Genomic DNA, 26,190 nt, shown 5'->3' with positions numbered 1-26,190 from the left:
AAGTTGAACTTAGTGAGAAGTTGGCAGGTGCTATCGCAGACCAGGAGAACCTCGAAGACCAGCTAGACGACCTAATAGCTGCCAAGAAAAGAACGGATGACGAGCTTGAGCTCCGGATAACTCAACTGGAACAAGCAGGAGAGATCATCCAGCGCTTTGAGAACGAAAAACATGAGATGCAGGCACGTCTGGAGGAACTCGAGAAGAAGCTTACCGAGGCCGAAAACTCTTCTGCCGAGAAGGAGTCCAGGATTAAGGACCTGGGCCAAGAGATGAAGATGCTGCAGAGTCACCTCAGCTTGAAGGAGCGCAAACTGCAAGATCTAGAGACCAAACTGTTGAAGACCGATCAAGATCTTGAAGTTAAGCTGTCCCAGACCTCGAGAGACCTAGATCAGTCCAAGAAGCACATCAAAGAGCTCATTGAAGAAAACCGTGTAATAAGACAGCAGATCACCGACCTCTCCTCGACATCCACAGGCTATGAAGAGATGCTTAGGCGGAAGGAAAGTGAAATGGCTGTGTTGCGAAATGATGCTAAGAAGCATGAAGAGGAGAAGCGATACCTAGAGTCGGAGAAGATTTCTCTTACCACGCGACATGGCAGCATGCAGGAACGCCTGCGAGAACTGCAAGCCGAGGTGGACGCGATGAAGTCAGAGAAGGTTCAGCTTGAGCGAGAGGCAGCCGATGTCAAGAAGCTCCTGGAGGCGAAGATCTCTGAGGATGCCGAGGCTGGCGAAAGCCGAAAGCTTCTCGAGCAGCAAATCCAGGAACTGAAGAATCAACTATATAAGGCACAAGCAGATCTGAGCCGGGAGCGTCAATCGCGTGACGACGTGCAAATGCTTGCCGAGCATAATCTTGCGGAGCTCAAGGACAAGTACACTTCCTTGAATGAATCAAAGATTATCATCGAAAAGGAGATGTACATCCAGCAGGACACGCTTCGTCGTGCCACTGAAGCCCGCGTTGCTGCTGAGCAGTCACGCAAGGAACTCCAAACTGAGTTGATTCAGCTGCGGGACCGCTTCACGAAGGTCGAAGATGCACGATTAAACGCAGAGGCCGACATTGAACGCAACATCATGAAGCAGGCCAACGAGCGCCTTGAGAGTGTGCGGAAAGATCTGGACGATAAGACACGTCAGCTAGAGGAGGTAGAAGCTGAAAGGTCACGTCTTTCCACCCGAATCCAAGAATTGACCCACGCTATCGCTGAATCTGATAATTTCCGCATTCGCCATGATCAGCATAAGGAACGCCTGGAGAGGGAACTGGTGACGCTCAAGGGTAGACTTACAGCATCGGAGAATGATAACCGAGCTCTTCTCACAAAGATCCAGCAAAAGAATCTCGACATAGCCCGATCGACTTCCAGGGCCAGCGACAACTCGCGCCTGCGCATAACTGCTCTTCAGAAAGAGAAGACGAAGCTCGAAGAAGACAACAAGAAGATAAGCCGTCAGCTTGGCGACCTCCAAGTCAGCATCACATCTCTGGAGAAGCAGAAAGAGAAGCTCTCTTTGAGCCTGGAGGACCTCAACCATGAGGTTGCTAGGGAACATAAGGCCAGTAGGAATGCGGAAAAGGCTGCTTCCACTGCCAACATTCAGTTGGCGGAGGCAAACAGGAACCTTGAGACCGAAAGACAGCTCCGGACCCAGGCACAAGCGAATACGCGCAAGCTTCAAGGCTCTCTGGATACGGCAAACAAGGAGATCGAGGATCTACACCGGCAATTAATGTTGCTGCACAAGGTAGTGGAGCCCGAGTCTGATGACTCGGAATCCTGGGAGAAGGTTCAGCCTAGTCTGGCTAAGAAGGTTGATCTGGCACAACTGCTGCAGACGACACAGAGTAGATTGCAAGTCACCGAGGAGAAGTATAGTCGAGCTGAGGCCCAACTGGCGGAAATGCGTCGCCGGCATGGGGATGAGATGAAGGAGCTGGATGCACGTTACGCCTCATCTAAACGCGCCTTGCTGGAGGAAATTGATCAGAACCAGGTGGCTAGCCCCCGGACCCCAACCCATCTCAGAAAGAACTCCGACAATGTTCTGGCAAAGAAGTTCGGCACCCCTACAACGCCGAACCGCAGACTTAACTTCAACGAAACGGCCAATGACTCTGCTCGTTCCGACAGGACCGTGGATACGGTCGGCTACCAAAAGCGGATGGATCTGGCGACCGAGATTGAGGAGCTCCAGAACAAGCTTCAAATGAGTGAGATGCAGAACAAGCATCTCCAGAACCAGCTTTCTCAAGCGGCACCTGGTCGAGACATGTGGCAGGAAGAAAGCCCTTCTCTGCGACGCATGCAGCTGCTTGAGCGTGAGAACGGACGTCTGCACGAGCAGCTCGATGACTCCTCAAAGAAGGTTTCCGCTCTGGAGAAGAACATTCGGTCAGGCGATCTTTCACTACGGGACGTCCAAGCCAAGTCGCATGAAGAACTGTACGACCTGATTAACTCGCAGGAGCAGTCCAGAAGGTCTTTGCTCAAGGTGCATAACGAAGCCATTGCAGAGTTCAGCGACGCGAAAGCTCAATTCGAAAAGCTTAAGAGAGCTAAGGCTACGCTGGAAGTAGAACTCCGTGACGCTCGTTCCGAGTTCCAGGAGCTGCAGGTTGCAAGGGACCAGGATGCTGCTAGCCGAGATCAGCTTCTCCAGGAGTTTGCTGACCTTCAGATTCGTCTTGATGCGGAGACGTCGAAGTCAGCCGATCTAGCTTCCAGTATGAGCTTGTACAAGACCCGTGCCGATGAGTATTTCAGCAAATTGGAACAAGCTGAGATTGCAGTTCTGAAAGCTACCAGAGCAGAGCAATTCGCCAAATCTCAGGCCCAGGAGGCCGAGGATACTTGTGCCCAGATAATGTCTGAGCGCAAACAAATGGATGCCCTGGTTGAAGACTTGCAACGCCAGACCCAGTCGCTCGAGGCCAGGATGGAGGATCAAGCAGCTGAGCTCCAAGGCGCCCTGCAGGCCAAACAGCGCCTCCAGAACGAGCTTGAAGACTACAGAAACCAACGTGCCATTGATATTGAAGACAAGGAGACATCAATGGAACAGACCAGGCAGAAGTATCAGCGCGAGTTCACAACACTCAACAACGAGTTGGAGATGGAGCGTGAAAAGGTTCTTAACGTTCGCGGTGAGAACTCACGTCTCCGTGAAGAACTTGAAGACTTGCGGAGCAAGTGGGACAATGAAGTCCTGAACAGCTCTACTTGGGCTAAGGAGAAGGCTCGAATGGACATCATGCTTCAAGACGTGACGACATCTCGCGACGAGGCAGTCAATGCTCATAATGAAGCTCAGAGCAGGGTTGTCTCCCTCCTGTCGCAGGTGAGAACTCTTCGCACCTCCGTCGACGATGTGACCGCGGAGCGTGACATGCTGCTGAAGGAGAAGAAGATGCTGGAAACCCGGTTAGCTGAAGCAGGCGAAAGGTTGGAGGACCTTGCCAAGGGCGAGAGTCCATCGATGCGCAATGCTGCCAGCATGGACCGTGAGTTGTTGGAACTGAAGTCCAAGCTTGCTCAACAGGAAGATGTTTCCGCAGCTGCAGTCGGTAAGATGAGGCGGGCGGAAGCACTGGCGACGGAGATGCAGAAGGAAGTTACTGCTGAGAGAGAAACAAATGCCCAGCTCTTCAAGGACAAGGCGGCTCTCGAGAAGCAGCTGAAGGAGTCTCAACTTCGCTGCGTGGATCTGGAGACCAAGAGCTACTCATCAGGAAGCCAGGACGTCCGGTTCTTACACAAGAGAATCAAGGAAGTAAGTTACCCCATGAAACTGATGAATCTAATGCCCTGGAAAATACTAACTATCTTGAAAATAGCTGGAGACCCATCTTGAAGACCAGGAAGCCAAGCACAGTTCTGAGCAGCGTTCGTTGCGGAACGTCGACCGCACGGTCAAAGACCTGCAGTCCCAAATTGAGCGCCGTGATAAGATGAACTCCCAGCTGAATGACGACGTTAGCAAAGCCCGCGACAAGATCGAGCGGCTTCTTCGAAACATTGAGGAGCTTCAACATGCCGACTCGGAGACGCAGCTGCAAGTGCGCCGAGCAGAGCGAGAACTCCGGGAAGAGCGGGAGAAGTCTCTCAGGTTGGAGCGTGAACTAGAGGGATGGCGAGCGCTCCGTGTTGAGAGGGGCAGCGTCCTCGGACGTAGCCACGTCGGCGCTTTCAGTGATGCCGGAAGCAGGAGAGGGAGCAGCGTGTACGGAGCAGGCGATATACCGCAGCGGATGCCTAGCAACACCAAAGGCTTCTTGTAAGACTATGACGACCTAGCAGGTTGACCCTGCTGAGCACATTGCTCTAACTACACTCAGGCGCTAAACATTCATTTAGGGCCTGAGCGACCAATTACGACTATGACTTGATGGCAGCCCTGCATGGCTACGGAGTGTTGACGGGAGGCGGCGCTTGGATTATGCTTTTGAATGATTTTGATGTGTACTATGCTATATGATTTGTTTTAATGCTTCATGATGCATCTTGACGATATGCAACGGATAGCCGTGTGCATTCCCAAGTCTCTGTTATTGTTTTATGTGGTCGTTCACCAATTATACCTCGAATTCATCATTGCTGAAGCGGTTCATAAAAATATAATAGACACTAGGACCAGAAAACGTGCTATACACAACCCTTAATTCTTCATATTGCCTTCCTTTCTAATCAACTAATATCGACAACATTAGAAAATCAAAATTAACTTCCCATGCAAGCTGTAAGCCACCACAACTCAAAACAACATTGCACTGCATTATTGGCAGCAAGGGAGACAATAAACTCGGTAGACTGACAGCCAAGAACCACGGGTACCGTAGCCGCGCGGCTGCATTTGTTAGCGCTCGCTTGTCAACGGGCGGACGAACCCACCCGAGCTTGGATCAAGAGAGAGCGCGAGAGCCAGCGTTCCAGTCTCTCATTCTTCACTTCAATCCTCTCAACCACCAAGCTCCATCAGCCACGGGGATCCCCCGCGCTGCTCTTCACAATGGTAAGCCCTAATCACCAACTCAACCCCCTTCAGATCGCTCCTTCAAATCAAGCAACAAACCGTTCCCTCGAATCTTGTTCAACTCGATACCCAAAAATCCTCCCCCTCGCCTTCTCCCTTCGCCTCCAACCACACCCAAACGTCAAGCTCAACCAGAACTCCCCCAAACTAACAAAATGATCAGGCGCGTAACAGCGAAAAAGCCCAGTCGATGCTCTTCCGTTTCCGGGCCCAACAAGCCGCGGACCTCGGAATCATCGACATCGGGCGCACGCGCCGCCCGAAAGCCATCACGACCGTTGACTCGATCCCGATGTGCGAGAAATGGCGCGGCCAAGTGCTGAAGGAAATCTCACGCAAAGTTTCCCGGATCCAGGAGCTCAGTCTAAGCGATTACCAGATCCGCGATCTGAACGATGAGATCAACAAGCTTATGAAGGAGAAGTGGACGTGGGAGATGCAGATTCGGAACCTGGGCGGGCCGAACTATATGCGAGGCTCTGGACGGGTGTTTGATGATGATGGGAGGGAGATACCGGGTGGTGGGAAGGGGTATCGGTATTTTGGACGAGCGAGAGAGTTGCCGGGTGTGAAGGAGATGTTTGAGGCGGCGGCGAGACGCGGGAGGAGGCCGGCTGAGGAAGAGGATGAAGAAGGTGGAAAGGGGAGAGGTGGTGAGATTGCGACGAAGAAGGTCGATGCTAATTACTTTGGGTATGGGTTGGATGAGGAGGATGGGACGCTTTTGGCGTATGAGAGGCAGAAGGAGAAGGAGGCTGTTGAGAGATTGCGCAGGAAGGATGAGGATGTTGAGGATGGGTGGGAGCCGTTGCCTGGTGATGCTGGCGATGGGGTTGAGTGGAGGTTGCCTACACTTGATGAGGTTCAGGAGGAGTTGGTTGATCGACGGAGGAGGAGGTTGTTGGATAAGATCTCATGAGGTTGTGCGGTTGTTGGGGCGTTTGTCCTCGTGTTGTTGCGCTATGCGCTGACTCCGGGGTTCTCACCTTTTTTCTTGTTTTTCTTTTCTTTTCTTTTCTTTTTTTTTTCCGTCTCTATTATGGGCGTTTAGGGTTTACGATGATTTCTCGTCTCATTCTTGTCTCTCTCCTACGTCGTTCTGCGGTTCTAACAAGTCTACTATGCATCTGAGGGGAGGCAAAAGCTCATTGATGATACCAACATGATTCGTTCTTTTGTACAATGGATGGGAGAAATATCTATGTTACATGATTCTTTATCTATTTACAGCTTGGGTTGCTTTCTGCCCAGCTTCTCAGCCTTCAAGGCCTGGGTATAGCTGGTGGGTATCTCTCGCTCTCCGCCTTCTTGCAGACGGCGTTCTTCCTCCTTCAGGTCATCAAGCATAAACCTGCCCAGGTCGCCGGCACGCCACTTTTGGATGAAGTGCAGTGCCGCCAGGTCGGTGTTTGGAATACCGCCCTTGGCCAGGAGACCAGCATGTCGGGCAAAGTTGTTCAATAGAGGTACAATCTCGTTTGTTGGCTCAGACCATCGCTTATATACCTCGGCGTCATTCAGGTTGATGTGATATAATAGGTAGTCGGCTAGCGTGACCGGGGAGATAACCGAATCCTTCACACAGCCACACAGAGCTAGTTTAAGCATGTTCTCTGCATCCGGAACATATGGCATAAATACGCCTGGGGTGTCCAATACGTAGACGTGGGAGCCACCTTCTCTTTCGATGATCTTCACGGGTGTCCCGATCTTCCTTGTGATACCTGGTTGGCCACCGGTCCGCACGGCCTTGGCCTTGCCCACGCCCTGATTACGCAGGTGATTGATGAGAGTCGACTTGCCCACATTAGGCATACCAACAATCATCACCCGGCATCCAACAAGCTTGTCTGGTCCTTCTGCATCGTCCCGCAAGTGTTTTAAGATTGTGCCCACATCTGCCCTAGAGGACGAACTCACGAAGAATGTAGCGCCGTTCTTATTGAAGGTTCGAATGGTTTTCTCCGCCTAAGCGTGCAAAGATCACATTAGCACTCGAGTGCCTATGGCATTTTCCTTCGACTCGGAGCATTCCACTCACCAATTTCTGCGCATTCGATCCTGATGCTGCGCCCAGATCTCTCTTTGTATAGACGGTCAACCGTCGTGTCTTGCCCAGTGCTTCTTCAAACATAGGGTTGATAGAGGTAACGGGAACCCTGTAATCACGACACTCGACTACATAATCGATAGAAGAAAGCATGTTCTGCATCTTCTTCAACCCGGCCCTGTGGTGACCCAGGAAATAGGACCTCGGGATAGACCCATAGTTGGGGAAAACCTGACGCGGAACGAACTTGGCTGCCATTGTCATCGGTCCATAAAGTTGCTGTGTGTTTTAGGTGTCTTTGGCGACTTGAACTCCTATCCAGCTGGCATCATCAAGGAGTTGAGCGAAGTTGTTGCCGTATGGAGGGCATGGCCATTGGCATCGGAGGCGAGGAAATTCCTCCGCGGGAGAGATTCTGTCGGCGGATAAAGGCGGTGAAGAAGGCGGATCGCTGTTATGTAACGATAGACTGCGGCCTCTGTCTATCTACACACTCTCCAGACGACAACTACCAGAATGCCGAAAGGAACCCCTGTAGACATTGCTTTATGATGTGAAAACATACCAATTTGCTAATGACTTTCAAATGGGCTGTTGAGCCAGGAGGTCTTGGCTATATTGCAGTACCCAAAGGGGTGAGATTCACTGCTGTAGAGTGACTCTTATGTGACAAAGTGATTTCTTATCGTTTATCATGCTTGGTTATTCACTTCAGATCATCCCGGTACACTGAATATCCCAGTTGAAATGATCAATTAGCCTGTTCTTGGGCGGCTTCACCCGTGCGGTTCGGAGAGTATGCCGTGAGCCTCTTATCGGGATATGATACGTCATGAGGGCCAAGGCGGGCATCGCTGGATCCCCGCCAGACCAACTTTCAACCCCTCCAGATCACCATTGCCAGGCTATTCTTTACCATGACTGAACAATGCCATTAATATCTGCCTTCCGACCACCCTCCACGCGGAGCTCCTCTCTCCGGCGTAGACCCCGTAGGCAAAGGAGGTCACCGAGACGTGGCGATGTCCAACACAATCAGGAAGTTGATCGGGACGATGACGAAGAAGATGAAGATGCACATTCCATCATAACCCCATCCAAGCATACGCCCAGGGCCATTCGGGTACTACGGGGTTCTGTGTCGTCAGGGGGCCCGTTACGGCCTTTTCGTTTGATAAAGCAGGACATTCTGAACTTGCGCCGCAGATACGTATCCGACTGGACTGTTTTCAATCAATTGATCTTTGCCAGTGCGGTCTATGTCTTCTTTACGAACCTGCTGCCGGGTATCACCTTTGCCAGTGACCTCTATGTTCTGACTGGGCAGAATTGGGGAACTATTGAGGTTGTGTTTAGTACAGGCCTATGCGGCATCATCTTCTCACTGTAGGGCTTGTTAGCATCGGGAACCCAAGCAACATTGACTGACAACATTTCAGATTCTCAATCCAGCCACTAACCATCCTTGGTGTTACTGGTCCTTTCTCAGTCCTTGCTGAGAACATCTATTCTTTATGCGAGGATGTCTTCAAGGTGAGATCCTGTAAAAAGAAAGTTGTGCCAGTAATGACTTACAGGTATTCACCAGATACCATTCTTGCCATTCATGGCCTGGTCTCTGATCCATTCTGCCTGGCTTCACTACGTCCTGGCTATAGTCAACGCTCACGATTGGACGATGCGCTACGTTACCACTTTTGCAACCGAGATATTCTCGCTTCTCAACAGCATTATCTACTTCCATAAAGCTATACAAGAACTTGAAAGAGCACACGAGAGCCTATCCTTTGCAGCATTCCTCTACGCTATCATAGGAGCTGTGGGAACGATGCTGCTCGCGATATTCCTATCTACGGCTGAGAGCTGGCGCCCCCTATTCCACCGATATATCCGAATGGGTTTAACCGAGTACGCTGCTGCGATTTCCATCATCATCTTCATCGGGCTTCCCCACGTTGGTGAACTAGCCCATCTGGACAAGATGACACTCCCCGTCAGCACCTCATTCAAACCAACATCTCCCAGTCGGGATAGGTTCCTCGTCGAGTTCTGGCATCTCCCTGTATCCTGGGTGTTCGCCGCCATCCTTCCCGGAATCATCATCACCGTGCTCTTTTTCTTCGATCACGAAGTCAGCTCAATCATCTGCACTATTGATCGTTACGGCACCAGGAAACCAGGAGGTTTCGCTTGGGACATCGTCCTCCTAGGCACTACAACAGCACTATGCGGCATTCTAGGAATACCCCCTGCTAACGGACTTCTCCCCCAAGCTCCCCTCCACTCCGAATCCCTAATGCACACAGAGAAGGAGCAGCGCACAATCACCGTCGACGGAGAAGAAAAGCTCGAAACATACGAAGTGAAGCGCGTCTACGAACAGCGCTGGTCAGCATTCCTCCACTCAGCCGTCATCCTCCTCTTCGTCAGTCCGCCCTTCATGAAAGTGCTCGGATTGACCCCAACAAGCGTCCTAGCCGGGCTATTCATGTTCATGGGCGAGCAGAGCCTATCAGTCAAGTAAGCCGTCCACCATCCGTACCACACTAAAAGAATCAAACCCCACTAACAACACCAGCCCAATCCTCTACCGAACCTTCTACCTCCTCACACCACCCTCCGAGCTCCCTCCCCTCCCACCATCTCTTGCCCCACAACAAGAACAACAACAACCAATCACCTCCGGAGAAGAACCCCCAACACCATCATACATCCCCATCCACCTCTACACCATCCTCCAAATCATCATAACCGTAGCCATCTTCATCCTCACCCTCACCCGTGGCGCACCCGCATTCCCCGTGCTCATCGTCCTATTAGTTCCATTCCGTCTTCTCATAATGAAGCGCTGGTGGCCCCGCGAGGTCCTGAGGTTCGTAGATGCATGGGCATGCAAAGAAGGGACGCCGGAGGATGACGAAGACGCCGAGGCGAAGTTGCGCAGTGAACATGAACAGACGGGAGGGGTTTTTGCTTCACATGATCAATCTGGTTCTGATACTGCCGTGACTGAGGATATGCGGATAGGCCAGGGTGTTGACTTGGGGGGAGGTGATCTCGGAGATAGACGTGGGGTTGATGGGACTGGGAATGAGTGGGTTGAGTTGGGGGTTTGGGGTCGTAATGATGAGGAGGCTGGAGGTCCGTCACGACATCATGGGGAGAAGTGATCAAGACACTGTGGTATAGAGGAGGGTTGCGAAGAGATGGATAGCTGGTCATAAAAGTACAGATACAATGAGGGACGGAAAATGTCTAAAGGTCTATCAATATATTACCATTATTATAGACATGGCCACCGCTTCGAAGCAGGGTATCAATCAATTCACCAGTGAACCATTTAATCGGTGGTATGCGCCATAAAACTCCTTCCCCTTTAAAGAAACAGCACAATGAGCTAGGATTCCACTAAAAATGCCAGCCACCTAAGCCCTCCACCCCTGCACAAACTCATGCAACCGATCAATCACAACCCCAAAGATAGCATTAACACTATCACTAATAAGCTGTTCGAAATGCCGAATGGCCTCTTCTTCCGACATCTCCAGATGGAACCTCTCCTTCACCTTCAAAACAGCCTTATCGGGCTCGACCCGGATATCAGGGATATTCGCATCGACCATCAGACTGAACAGGTTCAGGATGAGGTTCGCCGATTTGCGCAGCGTAGTATACGCCGTGAAGCAATACTGCTTGAACTGGAGATACAAGGGAGAAGTAGTCCCGCCCATGCCCTCGACCATTTCCTTGCAGAGTTTCATCATGGGTGCGAACGGCTTGGGATCTCGGCCGAGGATAAAGCCGAAGTCGGCGTGGAAGAAGTGGCCATCCGGGGCGAGGAGGAGGTTCTCGAGGTGGCGGTCGCCGACGCCGAGGAGGTAGGTAATTACGCAGTAGCCGGCGCAGGATTTGATGTAGGTGTCCATTGTTTCTTTGCGGACGCCGAGGGGCTCGCTGTCGTCTGGGTTGTTTGCTTTGAGATAGGCGAGGACGGATTTGTATTTGGCGGAGATGGCGGAAAGGGAGGCCGAGGGGATGAATTGGACGGCGCCGGCGGTAGAGTTGGTGGCTAGGATGCGGTAGGGGGTGAGTTTGAGGTCGAGGTTCTCCTTTTGGAGGAGTCGATCCATAAGGATGATGATTTGAATGACAAGTTGGTCTTGGCGGAGGTCGTCGCCAATTTTGAACAGGATGGGGAATTTCCGTCCGTCGGAGGTCTTGAACATGACTTGGAGAGGGGAGAGAGAGGATTTGAAGACATTTGCTTCGTCCGGGTAGCACCCGGTGACCTGGATTTCCGGGTCCAGGGGCAGTGGCAGTGGAGGGTCGATGTGTAGCATGTCGTTCTTCGGGTCCTTGAGGCACTGCTTCAGTCGTTCGATCTTGAGGACCCGGTTCTCGCGCGAGAACCGGACGTCTTTGGCGATCTTTGTGAGTATAGTGACCAGTTCACCTTGGCGCAGGAGGGTCTTGCGATGCTCTGGGTGGACTTTCTCGAGCTCTGCCATGAAGTAGTATTCCACGCGTGCGAAGAGTCTACGTTGTGCTGACAATGTTCCTGGCCCTGCATCGTCGCATTCAACCATAAGGTACCAATGTAGGTAGTTGCCCAATTTGAAATTGTTCGCAGCGCGGGCTATAAGGAAATTGGCCAAAGACGAATCGTGGGCGGCGTCGTCAACATCACCGTGAGAGTGTTCTTCATATTTCAGAGCCTGTACAAGTTGTAGCAGGTAAAGAAGTAGTTCTTCATCGTCAGCCTTGCGTAGTCTTTCGACTGCATATGAACGAACTGCAGGATTATCGAAAGTCGGTCCAAGCAACTCAAGAGCATCGTCTACATCGATTTCGGTCCATTTGGGCAGTATCTCGACGGCTTGATGCGCTTCACCAACGTCCCTCCAGTTGACCGACTTGACAAATTTAGTGAGCGCTCTCTTCTCACGGGTTAGGTAGTATCGGAATCGCCAAATTAGGTCTTTCTCCTCAGCGGTGAGATCCTGCGTGGGCTCGTATGACAGAATTACGTTGAGTTCATCGCGAATCTTGGGATTTGGTTTTAAATCACGATCCATAATGCCCGTCCGATGGCTACGGATCAGTCTCCGATGCTTGTCTTCACATGGATTACCGGTTTGACCAACTTCAGGGTCGTATATTCTGATGACACCGCCACCATCCGCGCCCTCTATTCCCGGACCAAAGCGAACTTCCGGTACGGGCTTTAGTGCGGGATTTGCATTTGCAGGCGCACCTTGGGAGTAGGATGACATTGGAGGAGCTGGGTACTCATGATCGGACCAGACGATGGGGTGATCAAAGCGCGGGAACTCCACGTAGAGAATGAAGTTCTCATCGTCCACTTCGTCATCATCTGAGTCGTCCTCATCCCCGCCATGCTCCGAGCGCTTCTGTTTCGTAGCCTTCAGACGTAAGGCCCGTTTCCTTGCAGCTTCCTCCGCATTGAGTTTCAGCCTTTCCAGCTGGCGAAAGACCAGTTGGTCCATCCAGTCGATGCGTGGTATTTCCCCCATCTCATGCTTCTTGATCAAAACTTCGATGCGTTCTAGCTCCATCTCCTCTTCCGATGGGCCTAGCGGATCTGGGGCGTTGTTCTTCCGACGTTTCGGAGGCGCTGTTGACGGCGTTGTCGTTGCGGAGAAACCGTCCGCAGCTCGGTGACGATATATCTTGCATTTCTGCCTGCCCATCTTCAATTTTCCTTCTCCGTCAAATAACGGTATAGTCGTTCCGCCAAAAGGCACATAGTGTCCGAGTGCTCCTTCGCCGCCAAACGGTGAGATATCCCAAACGGTAATGGCCAGTTGACTTTTGAGGGGAGCATCTTTTATTGATATCGGCAGCTGCAGCCATTCATTCCAGGCTCGAGCGGACTTGAAGGCCTTATATGAGGTCTGCAAAGGCACGCCCAAGGCTTTGGAATCTGACCATAGTTGGATGGTCACGAAGAGGTCGGAGACGGGATTCTGCGCGGAACCGATGTGACGCAATTCTGGATGTTTCAAAAGGAGGGAGAAAGGCGCTTGTTTCTGCTTCCCTTCCAATGAGCCACTGCATCCATCCAAAGTTAGCCAACTTGCTCGATTGTTGTTGGATCAAGGGAAACCAAGGCACACATACATCTTCACATGAATTGGAAAATCCACCTGAGTGGACACAGTAAAGGTAAAGGCCTCCATCGTTAGCTCAGGGCCATTTGTGTCCACCGTATATGTAACCACACACCCTTCATTGCAAGTATGAAATAAGGACTAGGGACTGGGTTGCCGGGGAAGTGAGCGGCGGGTGACATTGGACGGGGAGCTCCGGCCGGAGACCCAATGGAGCCGCAGCGGCTGATTGGCGGGAGGCCTGGGGCAACAGGCTAACAGCTAGCAATGACGCGGGGTCCTCTAGGATCACGTGCACCACGCGTTCAACGCGCGCTTCGGTGGATTTGCCTGTGTTGGGCGACCAAGAAAGAGATATCCCGGAGAGAAAGATATCACGGGTTGCTATCGGGACTCAATGAGCCCGTAGCTCATGCTGATTTGCAACGCATTTGCTTATGCCTCCTTTTCATTCAGGACCTTCTTTGTATCTGTCCTTTGTCTTACTACCCTTTAGCCACTCGACCTGAGGCGGCCCCAGTCGTGTTCTTTGTCAACCCCTCCTCCCCAACGGTGTGTTGTCGCAGAATATCTGCCCGGCGGCTAGAGATGGCACCTTCTGTTTCCTCTACATCTTCGAACCACCCCGTGTCGCAAGGATCGCCATCCGATAAGGAGAATAGTTCAAGTGCAACAGGGAACACCAAAAGAAACCAGCCGCAAACGATGGCACACGCCCGTAGAGCCAAGCGAGCTCGACTCTCAGCAAGAGACTCTAACGTGCAAGACACTCAGTCTCAAGTAGCGTCGCAGGCGACACGGAATAGTGTCAATCAGTTTTACGATCCGGATCAAGACCACCGAGAGAGGCGACAAGTTCGTAAGGGCCTCAGAGATTTGACGCGGGACCTCAACGGTAAGGCTGACTCAGGCTCTGTATCTTGCCGCCGAGTCTGACATGGTTTATGGTAGACTCTAGGAATGAATATCTACAGGCTGGCAACCATGGCCTGCGTGACACCATCAAGAAAGCGAACGACATCTTCGAGAATGTCAAACAGACTTCTGACGCAACCATCGATTCACGGCTGCTTGTTCAAGCGGCAGATCTGTCATACAAAAAGACGGCACAGTTGGTGCTGGGGGATGCTAGTGCAGGGATAGATGTGGATGAGTTTGTCTCTAAGTGTATCTCTTTCATGCGCCGGGCGCCTACGGACTCCCAAGCTTCGATGCCTTCCAGCACCCAACGGCGGCGCACGGGTATCGGAAGGAGCCAGATGGACCCCAACGATAGCGACGAGGATCAGGGTGATGCGATGAACTGGGACTGGCTCGGGCGCGCTGCTTGTTTCTGCAGTAATGCCCGACCGTCAGTTCCTGGATTCCTGCTGGGACCGCTTTCTGTACAGAAGCGCGTCCGGCAGCAACCTGTACGAAGAGCCCGTGAACGAATCGACCCAGCACGGGCCGTTGCACCGCAAGAACTGCAAGAAAAAGATCTGGACAGGCAAGAAACATCGAATTTGACGACTATGTGTGCCAGCATCAATCGACTTTTGGCTAGAACCCAAAACAACGGACAAGATGTGGTAGAGGCGGAATTGTCGCAGTTGCCAGATGACCCCGACGAAGATACGGTGCAAGAGGTGATGGCAAGGAACAATGTGGCCGATGATGGAGGTGTTCCTCTGTTCCAATTCTGCATTAACCCGCACTCTTTCGGACAAAGTGTGGAAAATCTATTCTACGTTAGCTTTTTGGTCCGGGACGGCTTGGTTGGAATCGCGGTGGATAGCCGGGGCTTGCCCACTTTGCGTGAGTCCTGCTCAGTACCCTACATGATATGAGGAATTAATTGACCATTCTCAAACAGATTCGGCAAAGCCTCATGCGCCTAGTGAGGCCCAGAGAAAGGGCATCAAGAAGCGTCAGGCCATTTTCACACTTGACTTTGAGACCTGGCAAGAGTTGATCCAAGTCTATGACATCAAAGACTCCATCATTCCTCATCGGGAGGAAGAGACGCAAAATACAGCACAATCCTGGCAAGGCTAATTTCAGATGACTAGATTGGGTTCGGAGAAGTGCGTTCTGTATTGTTTATATTCTGTGGGAGTGCTTTGATTATGTGTGGATAACGTGATACCCATTTGGTTTGAACGGTGTTGGTATGAATCTTGAGCATGAATTTTGTCACGGCGTATAGGTGTCCTGAATGAACTAGATACAGAGTGTGATCCACAACTAGTCTACTTGTCCCCAAGGTTTTGCATCCAGCAGAGGGATAAATACTGGTCCCTGGAGGGTAACTAGTGCTGCTGGCCAAATTGTCATTGGTTCGAAGACAGCCAAGCTCCCAACTCTATCTCCAATTCAAACCTCACCCAAGCTGAATAACTTACAATTGGCATGTGGTTGACAGCTTATGTGGAGACGCATAAAGAATTAATGGTCCGAGTTTCCTCGAGGAGTGGCAAGTTGGAGTTAGCTAGTAAATGATAGTAGCTAGCACCTTCCGGAAATATTCACCAGGCACGTAACACCAGATTGTTCCTGCTGGTTGCGGGAACAGGAGGACGGGCCCTGGGTGCCTTACGTCATAGGCTCTACGCCCGAGTGAATTCCCCAGGCAGAACTACTGCTCGTCCCCGATCGATCGCGACCTTATCTTCTTTTGTACACCCTCACATCACTAGACTCTCGTGGTCTTTCACCCGTCTGCAGCTTGGTTTCACCAACACGCTGCTCCGACGCACAACATTCATCATGGCGCCCCAGCTCTTCCCCGCCAATCCTTCAGAGGTCATGGTGATCCGCAATGTGACTGCCAACGTCATTACCTTAAGCTTGCCATTTGCGCGTTTCGGTCGGCTCAAGTTTGGTGGACGTGGGACTCTTGGTTCGCACTTCATTTCCTCTTTTTTGACCCCGGCTCACACTTTCCCGGTGTCATTGTAATTCAAATCTAATGTGCGCATGTCATGCTAATGGTATCTTATCATATTGGTGAAAATAGTCAAAATGGAAACCGGTTCCGTCGCTGTCTTCTCTCCTGTTAATTTGACTCAAGAAGTGCGTGATACCATCACCGGTCTCGGAGGCAGCGTCAAATACATCGCAGCTCTGGACATGGAGCATCATATTCACTTGACCGCCTGGAAGGAGGCATTCCCTGATGCTGCCATTATCGCTCCCGAAGGGCTCTGGGAAAAGCGCCAGTCCAACCCCAAAACCAAGGATTCCGCACCTTTCGAACACGTCTTCCGCAAGGACGCCAATGGAAAACAGAAGATCTCGGAAGAGTTTGACGCGGAATTCGAGACGGAATATGTGCATGGCCACCCTTCGCGCGAACTTGTCTTCTACCATCGCCCGTCCCGCTCGCTCATTGAGGCGGATCTCTTGTTCAACTTGCCTGCGAGGGAGCAGTACTCCAGGACTCAAGAGAGCGCCACGTCGGGTGTTTTCACCAAGATGGTCTCTCCATTGATGTCCGCTTCTTCACCTGCGACTTGGCAGAAGAGATTCGTCTGGTATGTCCTGTCCAGTGGAGATCGGCAGGCTTTCACCGAGTCCATCCGCAGAATTGACAAGTGGGATTTCAATCGCCTGATTCCTTGCCATGGGGATGTGGTTGAGAGCGGCGCGAAGGGGGTTTTCCGCACCGTCATGGAATGGTTTCTTGCTGATCGGAAGCATGTGTAGTACGACAGATGTATGGCCGGTCCAATTCGTTAATGTCTTACCTCCTGGATTCCCTTACTCTTTAATCTTCCGTCTTGTTTCTTTTCGAGGGACGCGGATTGAGATATCCTGAGAACGACAGCAAGCTGTCTCGTGGTGTTCTTTAACGCCATTCTTTCATTGTACCAATAGCCTAATATGAAAATAGTCATGAGAACCAGCTGCGCTGTGACTCTGAATAAAAGCGGACATTGTGCGCTCTTGGTGGGCACTCCTTGTATTTACGTAGATCTTGTGCGCTCCCTTACATCGGGTGAGATTGAGCTACGGCAATGATTAGCGGCCATCAACCGAAAATGTCAACACAGCATGTTGCTAAGTAGATCAAAACGCTATATCGTCGGCCACTCAGCAAACGGGTGCCACAAATGTTTCAACAAGAAAGATTCCTAATGTCCAAGTATGCTCATCGCATAGTTCACCTCATACCAAACAGAAATTGACGGTATTTCTCATTGCTCTATACACGGTACTCCAAAGCCCCAAACAAACAAAAGTCCCACATCCACACGGCACAAATCTATAACCACACCGGCGAAGCAACATTTCTAGATATCTCCAGAATGCTGTTCAGCTCCTCAGCTGGAGTCCGCCCCATCCCACACTCAGTCGCGACCCCAAAGTCCGACACGACTAACTTAGCCGTCTGGATTCTCCGGCGAGTACCCTCTTCATCATAGGCATGCACGACCCCCAAATACAACCTGGTATCTTTGCCCATCTTCAGCCCCTTCAGGGGCTCAAAGAAAGCAACATCATCCCGATCCTTAGGCACAGGCATATGCACCCAATCAACCGGACGAGGCTGAATCCGCTCGAAGATATTATTCGCTAACTCGACTAGAAGACCGAGATCCTCTGGCTCGACGAAATGCTTGTGACCTAGGTCCCCGTAGCACAGGTGGAATCCAAGTGGAACCTCAGCGGGGATGAGAGCGATGTTGCTGACGCGTTGGATACGCTCTAGCACGCCCTCCATCACTGGCGAGAAATGAGGCTTGAAGAAGGGGTCCGGGAGCCGGCCGCGCTCGTTCTCAAGCGCTGTGACCTCGAAGCAGACGTCCCATTGGAGGGCGAGGTCGTGGGCAGGGATGTTCTGGATGATGGATTGGACTGATTCGATCATGCGCTGCTCGTAAAGAGGATCTAGCTGAGCGTGGAGGTCTGCGCGTGTGTGGCCCTGTACGCAGTTTAGGGGTAGGGGGAGGGAGACTTGGAAGCGGACTCCCGAGGAGATGATCTTTTGGTCTCGGTGCTTGAGGAAGGTTTGGTAGGATTCGAGTGCGACTGTGTCGTATCTGGTTGGCTTGATGTCGTTCAGGGTGAAGCCGGGATGGTTGGTGGGTAGGTCGGTTCCTCCGAGGAATTGGTGGATGGCTTCCTTGGGGAAGCTGTCGACTTGCCAGCGGATGTAGTTGTCGCGGACGCCGGTTTCGCCGTCGGGGATGGAGAAGAGTCGGGCTGGTAGTGCGGTGGGGATCTTGTGGAAGACTTCTTCTGTTGAGGAGAGGGGGATGCTGCCTAGTAGGAGGACACCGGATGGTGAGGTGCTTTTGTGGCTTTCAGTGGACATGTTTATGGAGGTTGGGTTGGAATGGGATTGTTAGGATATGCTAGAAATAAGAGAGATGGTGGTTTGAATTGATAGAGGGAGTATGGACGCAGCGCGGGGTGACAGTGGAAATAAGTAGACAAAGTGGCAGGCATCCCTTGTATCTGTCATTGTGCTAACTACTCGTTCGTGCGACAATTGTCTCTCACTAACATGCTGGGATGGTTGTTAGTGTAGGCGATTCTTTGATGTGATGAGGGGGAATCGCCCGCAAGTATCCACTTGTAGTGGGGATTAGACAAGGCCCGAACCATGATCCATGCGGCGCTGGCAGGCACCAACAGGTGCACGTCGACGATCATTATGGTCATTGGATGGACAGTATTGGCTGGTTTCGAATGATTCCGGTCTAGCAGCTCAGCCGTACAGTCTTTCCAGTCTTGAGGCTGTGCTCGCCCTGAGGCGATTGGATACTGGTTCCAGAATTGCGGCGGGTTTTGTCTCTCCCCTCTTGCGGCTATGCTTTCCGTCAATGGCAGTATATGCCCTAGCCGCCCCTCCCCCCAGCCAGAAGCCCGCGACTGACTTTCCTCCATGTACATATTACCTCTATTCATTCTTTATCGCCATCCGGCAGCCTGACGCCCTCAGAAAATTTGCTTTTAGCAGGTGTATGCCATCGATGACTTGAGCCCGAACGAAATAGCTGCCGATATCGGTCTGCTCTTCGCGTTAGCTGCGGTCCTGGTCCGAATATTGTCCTGATATTGCTCGCGGGCACCATTCGGATGGGATGTTTGCTAACATTAGGGTCACTTTTCTCACAGCCAGATCTTTTCGGAGCAGCTGAATATTATGTCGGTTTGAATACTGGGAAATCCGACCTTGATTCATACACCGTCTGGAAAGATCTACCACAAGATAATGTCCGTCTTACACGCGACATCACCCATGAGCCCTAGTCATCCACATTGAATTTCGAATCTATGAGGAGCTGAGAAGGAGCAGAACTGACATTGTCGGAGCATTCTGCTGATTTATCAACATGCACATTGCTGTTGACTATGGTTAAAAGCGGGTCGAGAACCTCGGGTTTAGGTCACTCTGCAATCGGCAGTAGAAGTCTGGCTAGTAGTAACCTCAAGTATGGGCCAGGTAGGTAAGTCCGGCTTTCGGCACATCATAATCAGGAGTCTTAATACGGTTCTCATAGAAGAGTAGGCTTTCCCTTCGTTCGCAGAAGACGATAGAGACCCCGAGGTAGTGGTCTTTTTTCATGGCCAGGTCTATCAGAATACCTTGGCTATGTTGCTATGCGTATAGGCTTCTCAGGAGATGGTAGGCGACTGGGTTGATGTAGGGATAACTTGTACTTATTCAGTACTTGGTATCTTCCAGACTAGTAGTGGCCCGCAGGCCCATATCAATCAGATTAATTGTCATAGCATGCACGATCTAGTCCCAGTCAGTAAGAAGTAGCACACACGTTCAAAAGAACTGTCTAGATATTATGGTTCTCTGGACTTTTCAGTAGAGCCAGGTTCATGGGTCGGACTCATACTGGTGCATCACAAAGGGCACAGATGTTGGTAGGTCGAGCGGGCATGATACATAACTTATAGTAATATAAGCTGGCAAGATAGGAGAGTAAAGTTCTTGTATGATTTCTAGGTGTCTAACTAAGATATATTCATAATGGGGAAATGTGCCAGCTGGGTAAGCGCAAATAGGGTGTCCTCTAAACAGTTAGTCCAAGGCTGCACTGTGACATGTGACACAGCCAAAGCCCGTGGAAAGAATCTCCGGCGTAGCGCCCCTTTTGGTTGCCGTAAGCTTAAGGTTTCCACGCGCTAAACTCTAGAACTTCGGGGTCTGTCCGATTTATAGGATCACCCCTGGTTGGTGAACTTCGGAGGATATTACCAATAAAAGAAGCCTAGAACAGTGTTAAGTTCTCCGTCATCAGATTTTGTTGTCAACACATACTTCGTAGACTATCTTACGAAGTTCTTTAGTAGCAAGTAGATAGATCAGGCAACACCCACCACTAATGAGAAGGGCCCGACTACCGGCCAGGCCTTGGAATCCCGGCTGCTGTCACTCAAGACGATCGGAATGTGAAGAAATGACGTAGGTGTGTTACTAATTACGAGGGCAGCTTAGTGATAGTAACAAGATATCACCGAATATCTGCAAATTAATGACTTTCACTACGTCGTGCCCACTGGTTCCTGTACAACAACAACAACATTTACTGGCAGCGCCACATTAAACTACGTGTTCTAGGCTGCCACGCATCTCCCCTGACGTCACAGCCACTACCACTGTTTACGGTTTTGGTTGTTTCTTTTCGCATGTTGATTTTTCAGCTGTTTTACCCTCCCCTTTTTTTTCCATTTCCTTTCCATGGGTGACCGATCAGATTATTAAGTCCTGGGTCATCCGGTCGGATTGATGAGCAGTCGAATGGACTGACTCCAGCGAGTACTCCATCCACAGGGCGGGATAAACATGGGTCACTCACACCCACTAGGAGAAAAGAAGGGACTGGCAACGATCCCCTAAACCAGAGGGGGTAAAGTCGGGGCGCTATTGAAGTTAGCGGGTGGATGTGCGGTGGAGAGGAACAATAGCCTAGTGATGGGGACCAGTGGAGAGCAATAGGTACGATTTTCCAACAGCTTTTTATTTATTTATTTTTTATTTTTTTATTTTTTTTGCAAGCGAGTGGTTCAGCCTTAAAGCAGGTCGCTCTGCAGATTATACGATGAAATGTATAGAATGTGGCTGAGTGATTCTATATGTGGCACTTCTTTGATGGTTGCCTATAAGTTGGACCAGAGGATAATAACTGGGTACCTACTATGTAGTAGAGCTGCGGACTCGGCGCAAACACAGCCCATCGTAGCATTGTGACGCTCTCACCAGATCAAAAAGGACCACTAATTAATTTAGTTTCTTCACACCGAATTGAAAAGAAGAAAAAATTTACTTTATACTTTGTAGAAACTTCCCACCCTATCCCCATCCACTTCTTGCCAGCGGGTCGATCAGTTACCCAGCCTGGTTGAGGAGAAATGTTGCGCACTGAACGTTGGGCAGGACGCAAGATTGTGGGCTGGCCAATCGTAGTCTCAAAAGCGATGTCATGTCACTGGCAGACCCGGTGATCAGAACAGACTAGAATTACCAGAAAGGACTCGATGAGCAAGGGAAATTTACTTCCCCCCCTCGTTTTTCTTTGGTGTTTCCTCGCCCAAGAAAATTCGTGTTGCGGATCATCGGCTCCTCTGAGTAGCTTGATCGTCATTTCGATTATTTAAATCACACCTCCACCTCATCCTTTTTTTCTCTCTCGTCGCTTCTTGCTGGCTATTCTACCGGTTTACTTCTCGTTCCTGCTTCAGTGACGCTAGCTATCTACTTCGTGCTTACTCCAACAGCTACTACATCGTACTATTGGCGACCCTGCATTCGCATCGACTCCACATCACCTAATCGCCAACATGCCTGTTATCTCCCGCCTAATCTCCATTGTCTTTCGCGTCGCGCAAATTGTTTGTGGTGCGGTATGTATTTCATTATGATTAATGAAAATAAAAATGTTCTGCTCTCTATTTCACACGCTAACATAGTTATCAATTTCAATAGGTCGTCGCTGGTATCATCGGCCACTACCTTGCGCAATACAGTGGTGACGCATGGCCTGAGGCCCGCTGGATTTACACCGAAGTTGTCGCCGGGTTATCAATCCTCCTTGGCCTGATATGGCTCATACCATTTTCCTCTGGATTCTTTTCCTGGCCATGTGCGTCGTCACATCTCCCTTCTTTACCCCTCCGCCAATGCTGACTCGTTCCTTTTCCGCAGTTGACGTCATCATCTCCCTTGCGTGGTTTGCCGCATTCGGTATCCTTGTCAACGCCATTCACAAGTTCAGCTGTGGCAGTATCTGGCACTGGGGTGGTCTCTACCGCAACAATACCTGCAGTCGCTGGAAGGCTGCTGAAGCGTTCAGCTTCATCTCGGCCATTGTCTGGCTTGCTTCGGCGCTTGTGGTATGTTTTAGTATACCCCCCTGCTGACTATATATGCATACTGACGATCGTGATACAGGGTCTCTGGTTCACTTTCCGTGTCAGGAAGGATAGCACTGCTCCTACCTAGTAAGTCAAATCATGACCGTCATTGTGAGAAATTCGATACTAACAGTGTCGCATCAGTGGTCGCCGTCGCTTCTTTGGCCGTTCTGCCGTCTAAACATGGAAAAGTCCCAGCGCTTATTAGCTGGTCCATTTGCTATCTGACGGAGTCTTGGAAGGGCCGCGCATGTGCTTTGCGCCCCGCAAATTACTCGACTCTAACGCTCTTTTCACGTGAAACGTTGCTTAATGCTTCTATTACATGATTGCCGCCATCACTAGTACTATTTTTGCTCGACATGCTGCTTTAATATATGGTGGAGGCTTTGAGGAGATGAGATGAGATGATATTATGATTTGCTTTGCTTATACCCACCTATACCTGTTTGAGATGGTTGCTATTTAGAGGTACTGAGGCGTCCATTCGTTACTATACCCCGGGAGCTGAGTCTGAGTGCCAAGCGAGACATTTGATGTCGAGCATGCGCACTTGGATAATTTGCTTCAATATACTATATCATAATATCAGAACTGAAACAGTTGAATCATATACCAATTTACTGAACTTCCATCTAATATCTGCGCTACATATCTTCATATGGAAACAGCGATCATGTGAAGATACATGCATGTGTCAGGTGATCAAGGCAACAACATCCTCACAGACTCGTTCCTGGCCGCCCCTTTTCGTCGTCACGAATCGAAGAGGGTTATGATCTATTCGAGCTTTTTCGATATAGCATCAAGTCTGTAGATCTCTCCGGCAATTGAGCTGAAACACTGCTATGGCGCAGTTTAAGATATCAGGACCCACCGCCCCCGCCTGTATGGTACATCAGACCAACTCATATAAAGACAGGGAAGAACTTACCACCACATCCTGAGCTCCCTCCCCCTCCCCCTGCCCCTCCACCACATCCTCCAGCACCACCGCCACCGCACCCTGCAGAAGCACCACAAGCAGCTGCATTCCCGCAAGAGACACAGTTTCCCGTCGCGATAGAAGAGCTGCACGTTCCTGAAATACAATTCCCTTGCCCACTAAGCGATCCGTCCGTACAGTGAGGGTCGTCATGGAACAGCTGTTCAAGTCCATCTACAAGTTTCTCGATGCCATCGAAGAAATTCGAAATGGCGTCGACGGTCTTATGAATTTTATCCTCATGGTTGACCTCATCTTCCTCGGATGACAACATGCTTATCTCGTCCTGAGAAACAACTGTGTCCATAGTCGGACTGGTTGGCAAGACAAGAGAGTTGACCGCTGCGATGGCAGATCCAAGCGCCTTGGAAGAACGGGAATGTTTTTGAGCCCGCCTGAGGGACTTTCTGTAAGCTTCTAGAAGTTGCAAAGCTTTAGTTTCTCTCATGATTCGGTTGACCTCACTATTCTGAAGGCGAACAGCACTGTGAATAGAGATGTGCGGCCCACTGTCAGACTTAGAGGCATGATCATGCTGTCTGTGCAACTCATCAACGGCTTTGCGAGCATCGGAAAGCCACAACAACGATGAGCGGAAATGACCGTAGAGATCGGGATAGCGGATCGCCTCGCAGAACCAACAGACGCATTCGCTGTAGATCTCCCCATCGGTAACCTCACGGTATGTTTTGCAAGTCCATTCAAATCCATTGGTTAGTTTTAGCTCATCAACCTTGTCATTGTGGTCGATGAACTGTATTGGCCTATTGGTCAAACGCACGCTATAGTTGTAATATTGTCTGGGAGAAAGTTGGTGTGTGTGCCATGCCAAATCCACATCTAGTGTCGGTACGGCCATTTCTTTGGGGTTATCAGCCATGATCCCGAAGAAGACACTGTACTTTCTGATCATTCGGTTTACGGTGGCGTGGAGAGTCGGTGACCTAAGCCAGTTGATGCGGTCCATTTGTTGAATGAACTTGCCCTGTCTGATGACAGCGCCGAGCAAGTCCAGGGAGAATGGGCTAGAGTTATCCCAGTATCGAGAGATCATCCGACGGATGCATATCTTCTCAACCCGAGTGGGCTGAACCTTTGAGAAATGTGACTCGTGTGCCATCTGCAGGACTTTGCGTTCTTGGACTCTTTTCCTGAGATAATCGCGCACAGCGGCGATACTGTGGCATTGTTTGGCCTTGGGATCAGTGAACTCTAGGATGTCGTCCGCTATAACCCGGATAAGTTGGCTGGGATATAAGAATGCTGCTTCTTTCCAGCTCATGGACACTGGGAATGGGACACCACGTAAGTTGTAAAAGCAGCCGGGCATAGGTCGACTCTGATCCCGCACTGACTGCACATCCTGACGCCACTTGGCCAGCTTCAGCCGGTCATGGTTAAGAAGGTAATCACAATTGTGGCAGACAGCATGGAAGCCTTTGTCAGCTAAGCCTGTGCAGTTGTCAAAAGGAAGGTTGACGTCTGTCACGTCTTGGCCCGCTGTCCAGCTGACGATGACCTCGGCGCCGCAGTTTGGACATTGAACAATGGTAGTGAGCGGATCAAGAAGGTTGTCCCAACTAGAACCGACCTGCGACTCGAAATTCCGGCACGCTTCCCCAGTTGCCGTGTAATCAAAAGTTGTGCCATCGATCTGCTGGTCAAGAAGCTCCCAGGGGAATCCTGCACCCCAAACACACATCTTGCCATACCGGATACAGTCCTCGAGATACTTGCGTGGACTCAGCATATGCGAGTGCCACACCATAATTACATCTATCCCAAGCCTTCTTTAGCGAGCAGTTGCCAGTTTGAAATCAGAACCACTCACCTAGGGGTGGAAGGATATCTTGGTGCCATTCCACTATTTTCTCAGGCTTGACGACATTGGCATAAGCATTTCTGCGAATATCTGCCATTTTGGGAAGCGGTTCCGGGCTTGGGAGACAACGGAACCACCAATTTGTGTATCGTTTCACAGCCCGTGCGACATATACAGCCCAGCGCTTCTCCTTAACCAAGGCATGGTATTTATCTTGAGCATCACCCTCTTGATGTCCGTCTGTGTCGTGAAGCCTGAAAAGGCCGTCATTGTTGCTGACTACATCTCGCAATTCAGCAAACGCTGAGAGAAGCTTGAGATGAGTGACACACTGCTTCTGGGTGACATATTTTGGCTCTGAAGAGGGCGATGTCGACACATCACTCAATAGGAAAGAAGTCATGCCTGAAGAAACGCTTCCAAATGCTTCTCAGTCGTTTTGAAGTGAAGATCCTCCGATTTGCTCATATCGACGTTCGGTGACTGAATATATACCTCATCTGTCTAGAGAGCAAGGCTGCGAGAGGCATCCGAGACGAGGCTGTGAGGCTGGGTCGTGCTCACCCGTGGTCAGGTGGCTAATGGCTGCGGTCATCCACCATGGTAACACGGTCAATTTGGCAAGTTCGTGTTTGCGTAATTGTTTCGTGAAATATTATTTGAGCTGACTAAAAAGCATATCCACTGAAAGTCATGGTATAAGGAAGGCAACAGAAAGGCAACAAATTAGAAGAAGTGTGATGCTCAGGCTATGCCACAGAACCATTCAGTGTTCTGTAGCTCCCTTTCTCATGTATGAA

General features: G+C 50.6%; 10 protein-coding genes across 10 annotated transcripts; 6 read left to right on the top strand and 4 right to left on the bottom strand.

Annotated features, from left to right (window-relative positions):
* The first annotated feature begins 3,843 nt into the window (after positions 1-3,843).
* Positions 3,844-4,399, top strand: BO85DRAFT_9890 (type II myosin). The gene has a single exon (XM_025665830.1). It carries the CDS (start codon positions 3,964-3,966, stop codon positions 4,291-4,293), a length of 330 nt encoding a protein of 109 aa, XP_025520789.1. The 5' UTR covers positions 3,844-3,963; the 3' UTR covers positions 4,294-4,399.
* Positions 4,400-4,946: 547 nt separating this feature from the next.
* On the top strand, positions 4,947-6,268 carry BO85DRAFT_444202 (pre-mRNA-splicing factor ISY1). Its single transcript, XM_025658963.1, has 2 exons — positions 4,947-5,024; positions 5,209-6,268. The coding sequence occupies exons 1-2, from the start codon at positions 5,022-5,024 to the stop codon at positions 5,962-5,964; spliced, it is 759 nt and encodes a 252-aa protein (XP_025520788.1). The 5' UTR covers positions 4,947-5,021; the 3' UTR covers positions 5,965-6,268.
* Position 6,269: 1 nt separating this feature from the next.
* BO85DRAFT_482745 (putative GTPase MTG1) lies at positions 6,270-7,353 on the bottom strand (the record flags this gene model as incomplete). Its single annotated transcript, XM_025663122.1, has 2 exons — positions 6,270-7,013; positions 7,087-7,353. 2 exons carry the CDS (start codon positions 7,351-7,353, stop codon positions 6,270-6,272), a joined length of 1,011 nt encoding a protein of 336 aa, XP_025520787.1.
* A 268-nt stretch (positions 7,354-7,621) lies between these two features.
* BO85DRAFT_386568 (HCO3 transporter family protein) lies at positions 7,622-10,437 on the top strand. The gene is made up of 4 exons (XM_025656636.1): positions 7,622-8,481; positions 8,535-8,628; positions 8,684-9,615; positions 9,674-10,437. Exons 1-4 carry the CDS (start codon positions 8,024-8,026, stop codon positions 10,263-10,265), a joined length of 2,076 nt encoding a protein of 691 aa, XP_025520786.1. The 5' UTR covers positions 7,622-8,023; the 3' UTR covers positions 10,266-10,437.
* BO85DRAFT_410211 (phosphatidylinositol 3-kinase VPS34) lies at positions 10,340-13,378 on the bottom strand. Its single transcript, XM_025657468.1, has 2 exons — positions 13,237-13,378; positions 10,340-13,167 (listed from the first exon to the last, which is right to left on the bottom strand). Exons 1-2 carry the CDS (start codon positions 13,293-13,295, stop codon positions 10,521-10,523), a joined length of 2,706 nt encoding a protein of 901 aa, XP_025520785.1. The 5' UTR covers positions 13,296-13,378; the 3' UTR covers positions 10,340-10,520.
* Positions 13,379-13,586: 208 nt separating this feature from the next.
* On the top strand, positions 13,587-15,471 carry BO85DRAFT_444197 (non-structural maintenance of chromosomes element 4 family protein). Its single transcript, XM_025658962.1, has 3 exons — positions 13,587-14,121; positions 14,178-15,023; positions 15,082-15,471. The coding sequence occupies exons 1-3, from the start codon at positions 13,815-13,817 to the stop codon at positions 15,261-15,263; spliced, it is 1,335 nt and encodes a 444-aa protein (XP_025520784.1). The 5' UTR covers positions 13,587-13,814; the 3' UTR covers positions 15,264-15,471.
* Positions 15,472-15,890: 419 nt separating this feature from the next.
* BO85DRAFT_464853 (uncharacterized protein) lies at positions 15,891-17,153 on the top strand. Its single transcript, XM_025662015.1, has 2 exons — positions 15,891-16,107; positions 16,225-17,153. The coding sequence occupies exons 1-2, from the start codon at positions 15,975-15,977 to the stop codon at positions 16,911-16,913; spliced, it is 822 nt and encodes a 273-aa protein (XP_025520783.1). The 5' UTR covers positions 15,891-15,974; the 3' UTR covers positions 16,914-17,153.
* A 42-nt stretch (positions 17,154-17,195) lies between these two features.
* BO85DRAFT_9830 (uncharacterized protein) lies at positions 17,196-18,674 on the bottom strand. The gene has a single exon (XM_025665823.1). The coding sequence runs from the start codon at positions 18,523-18,525 to the stop codon at positions 17,473-17,475; it is 1,053 nt and encodes a 350-aa protein (XP_025520782.1). The 5' UTR covers positions 18,526-18,674; the 3' UTR covers positions 17,196-17,472.
* Positions 18,675-21,535: 2,861 nt separating this feature from the next.
* On the top strand, positions 21,536-23,206 carry BO85DRAFT_444194 (MARVEL domain-containing protein). The gene is made up of 5 exons (XM_025658961.1): positions 21,536-22,073; positions 22,156-22,312; positions 22,375-22,562; positions 22,621-22,670; positions 22,728-23,206. The coding sequence occupies exons 1-5, from the start codon at positions 22,011-22,013 to the stop codon at positions 22,762-22,764; spliced, it is 495 nt and encodes a 164-aa protein (XP_025520781.1). The 5' UTR covers positions 21,536-22,010; the 3' UTR covers positions 22,765-23,206.
* Positions 23,207-23,388: 182 nt separating this feature from the next.
* Positions 23,389-25,793, bottom strand: BO85DRAFT_454930 (uncharacterized protein; the record flags this gene model as incomplete). The annotated part of the gene is made up of 4 exons (XM_025661352.1): positions 23,389-23,469; positions 23,518-23,654; positions 23,707-25,344; positions 25,400-25,793. 4 exons carry the CDS (start codon positions 25,791-25,793, stop codon positions 23,389-23,391), a joined length of 2,250 nt encoding a protein of 749 aa, XP_025520780.1.
* Between the last annotated feature and the right edge of the window lie 397 nt (positions 25,794-26,190).

Source organism: Aspergillus piperis (genome assembly GCF_003184755.1).
Source record: "Aspergillus piperis CBS 112811 unplaced genomic scaffold BO85scaffold_1, whole genome shotgun sequence".
Taxonomy (NCBI): domain Eukaryota; kingdom Fungi; phylum Ascomycota; class Eurotiomycetes; order Eurotiales; family Aspergillaceae; genus Aspergillus; species Aspergillus piperis.
Note: the sequence above shows the minus strand (reverse complement) of the source record. Positions and strands in the feature narration are given on the sequence as shown.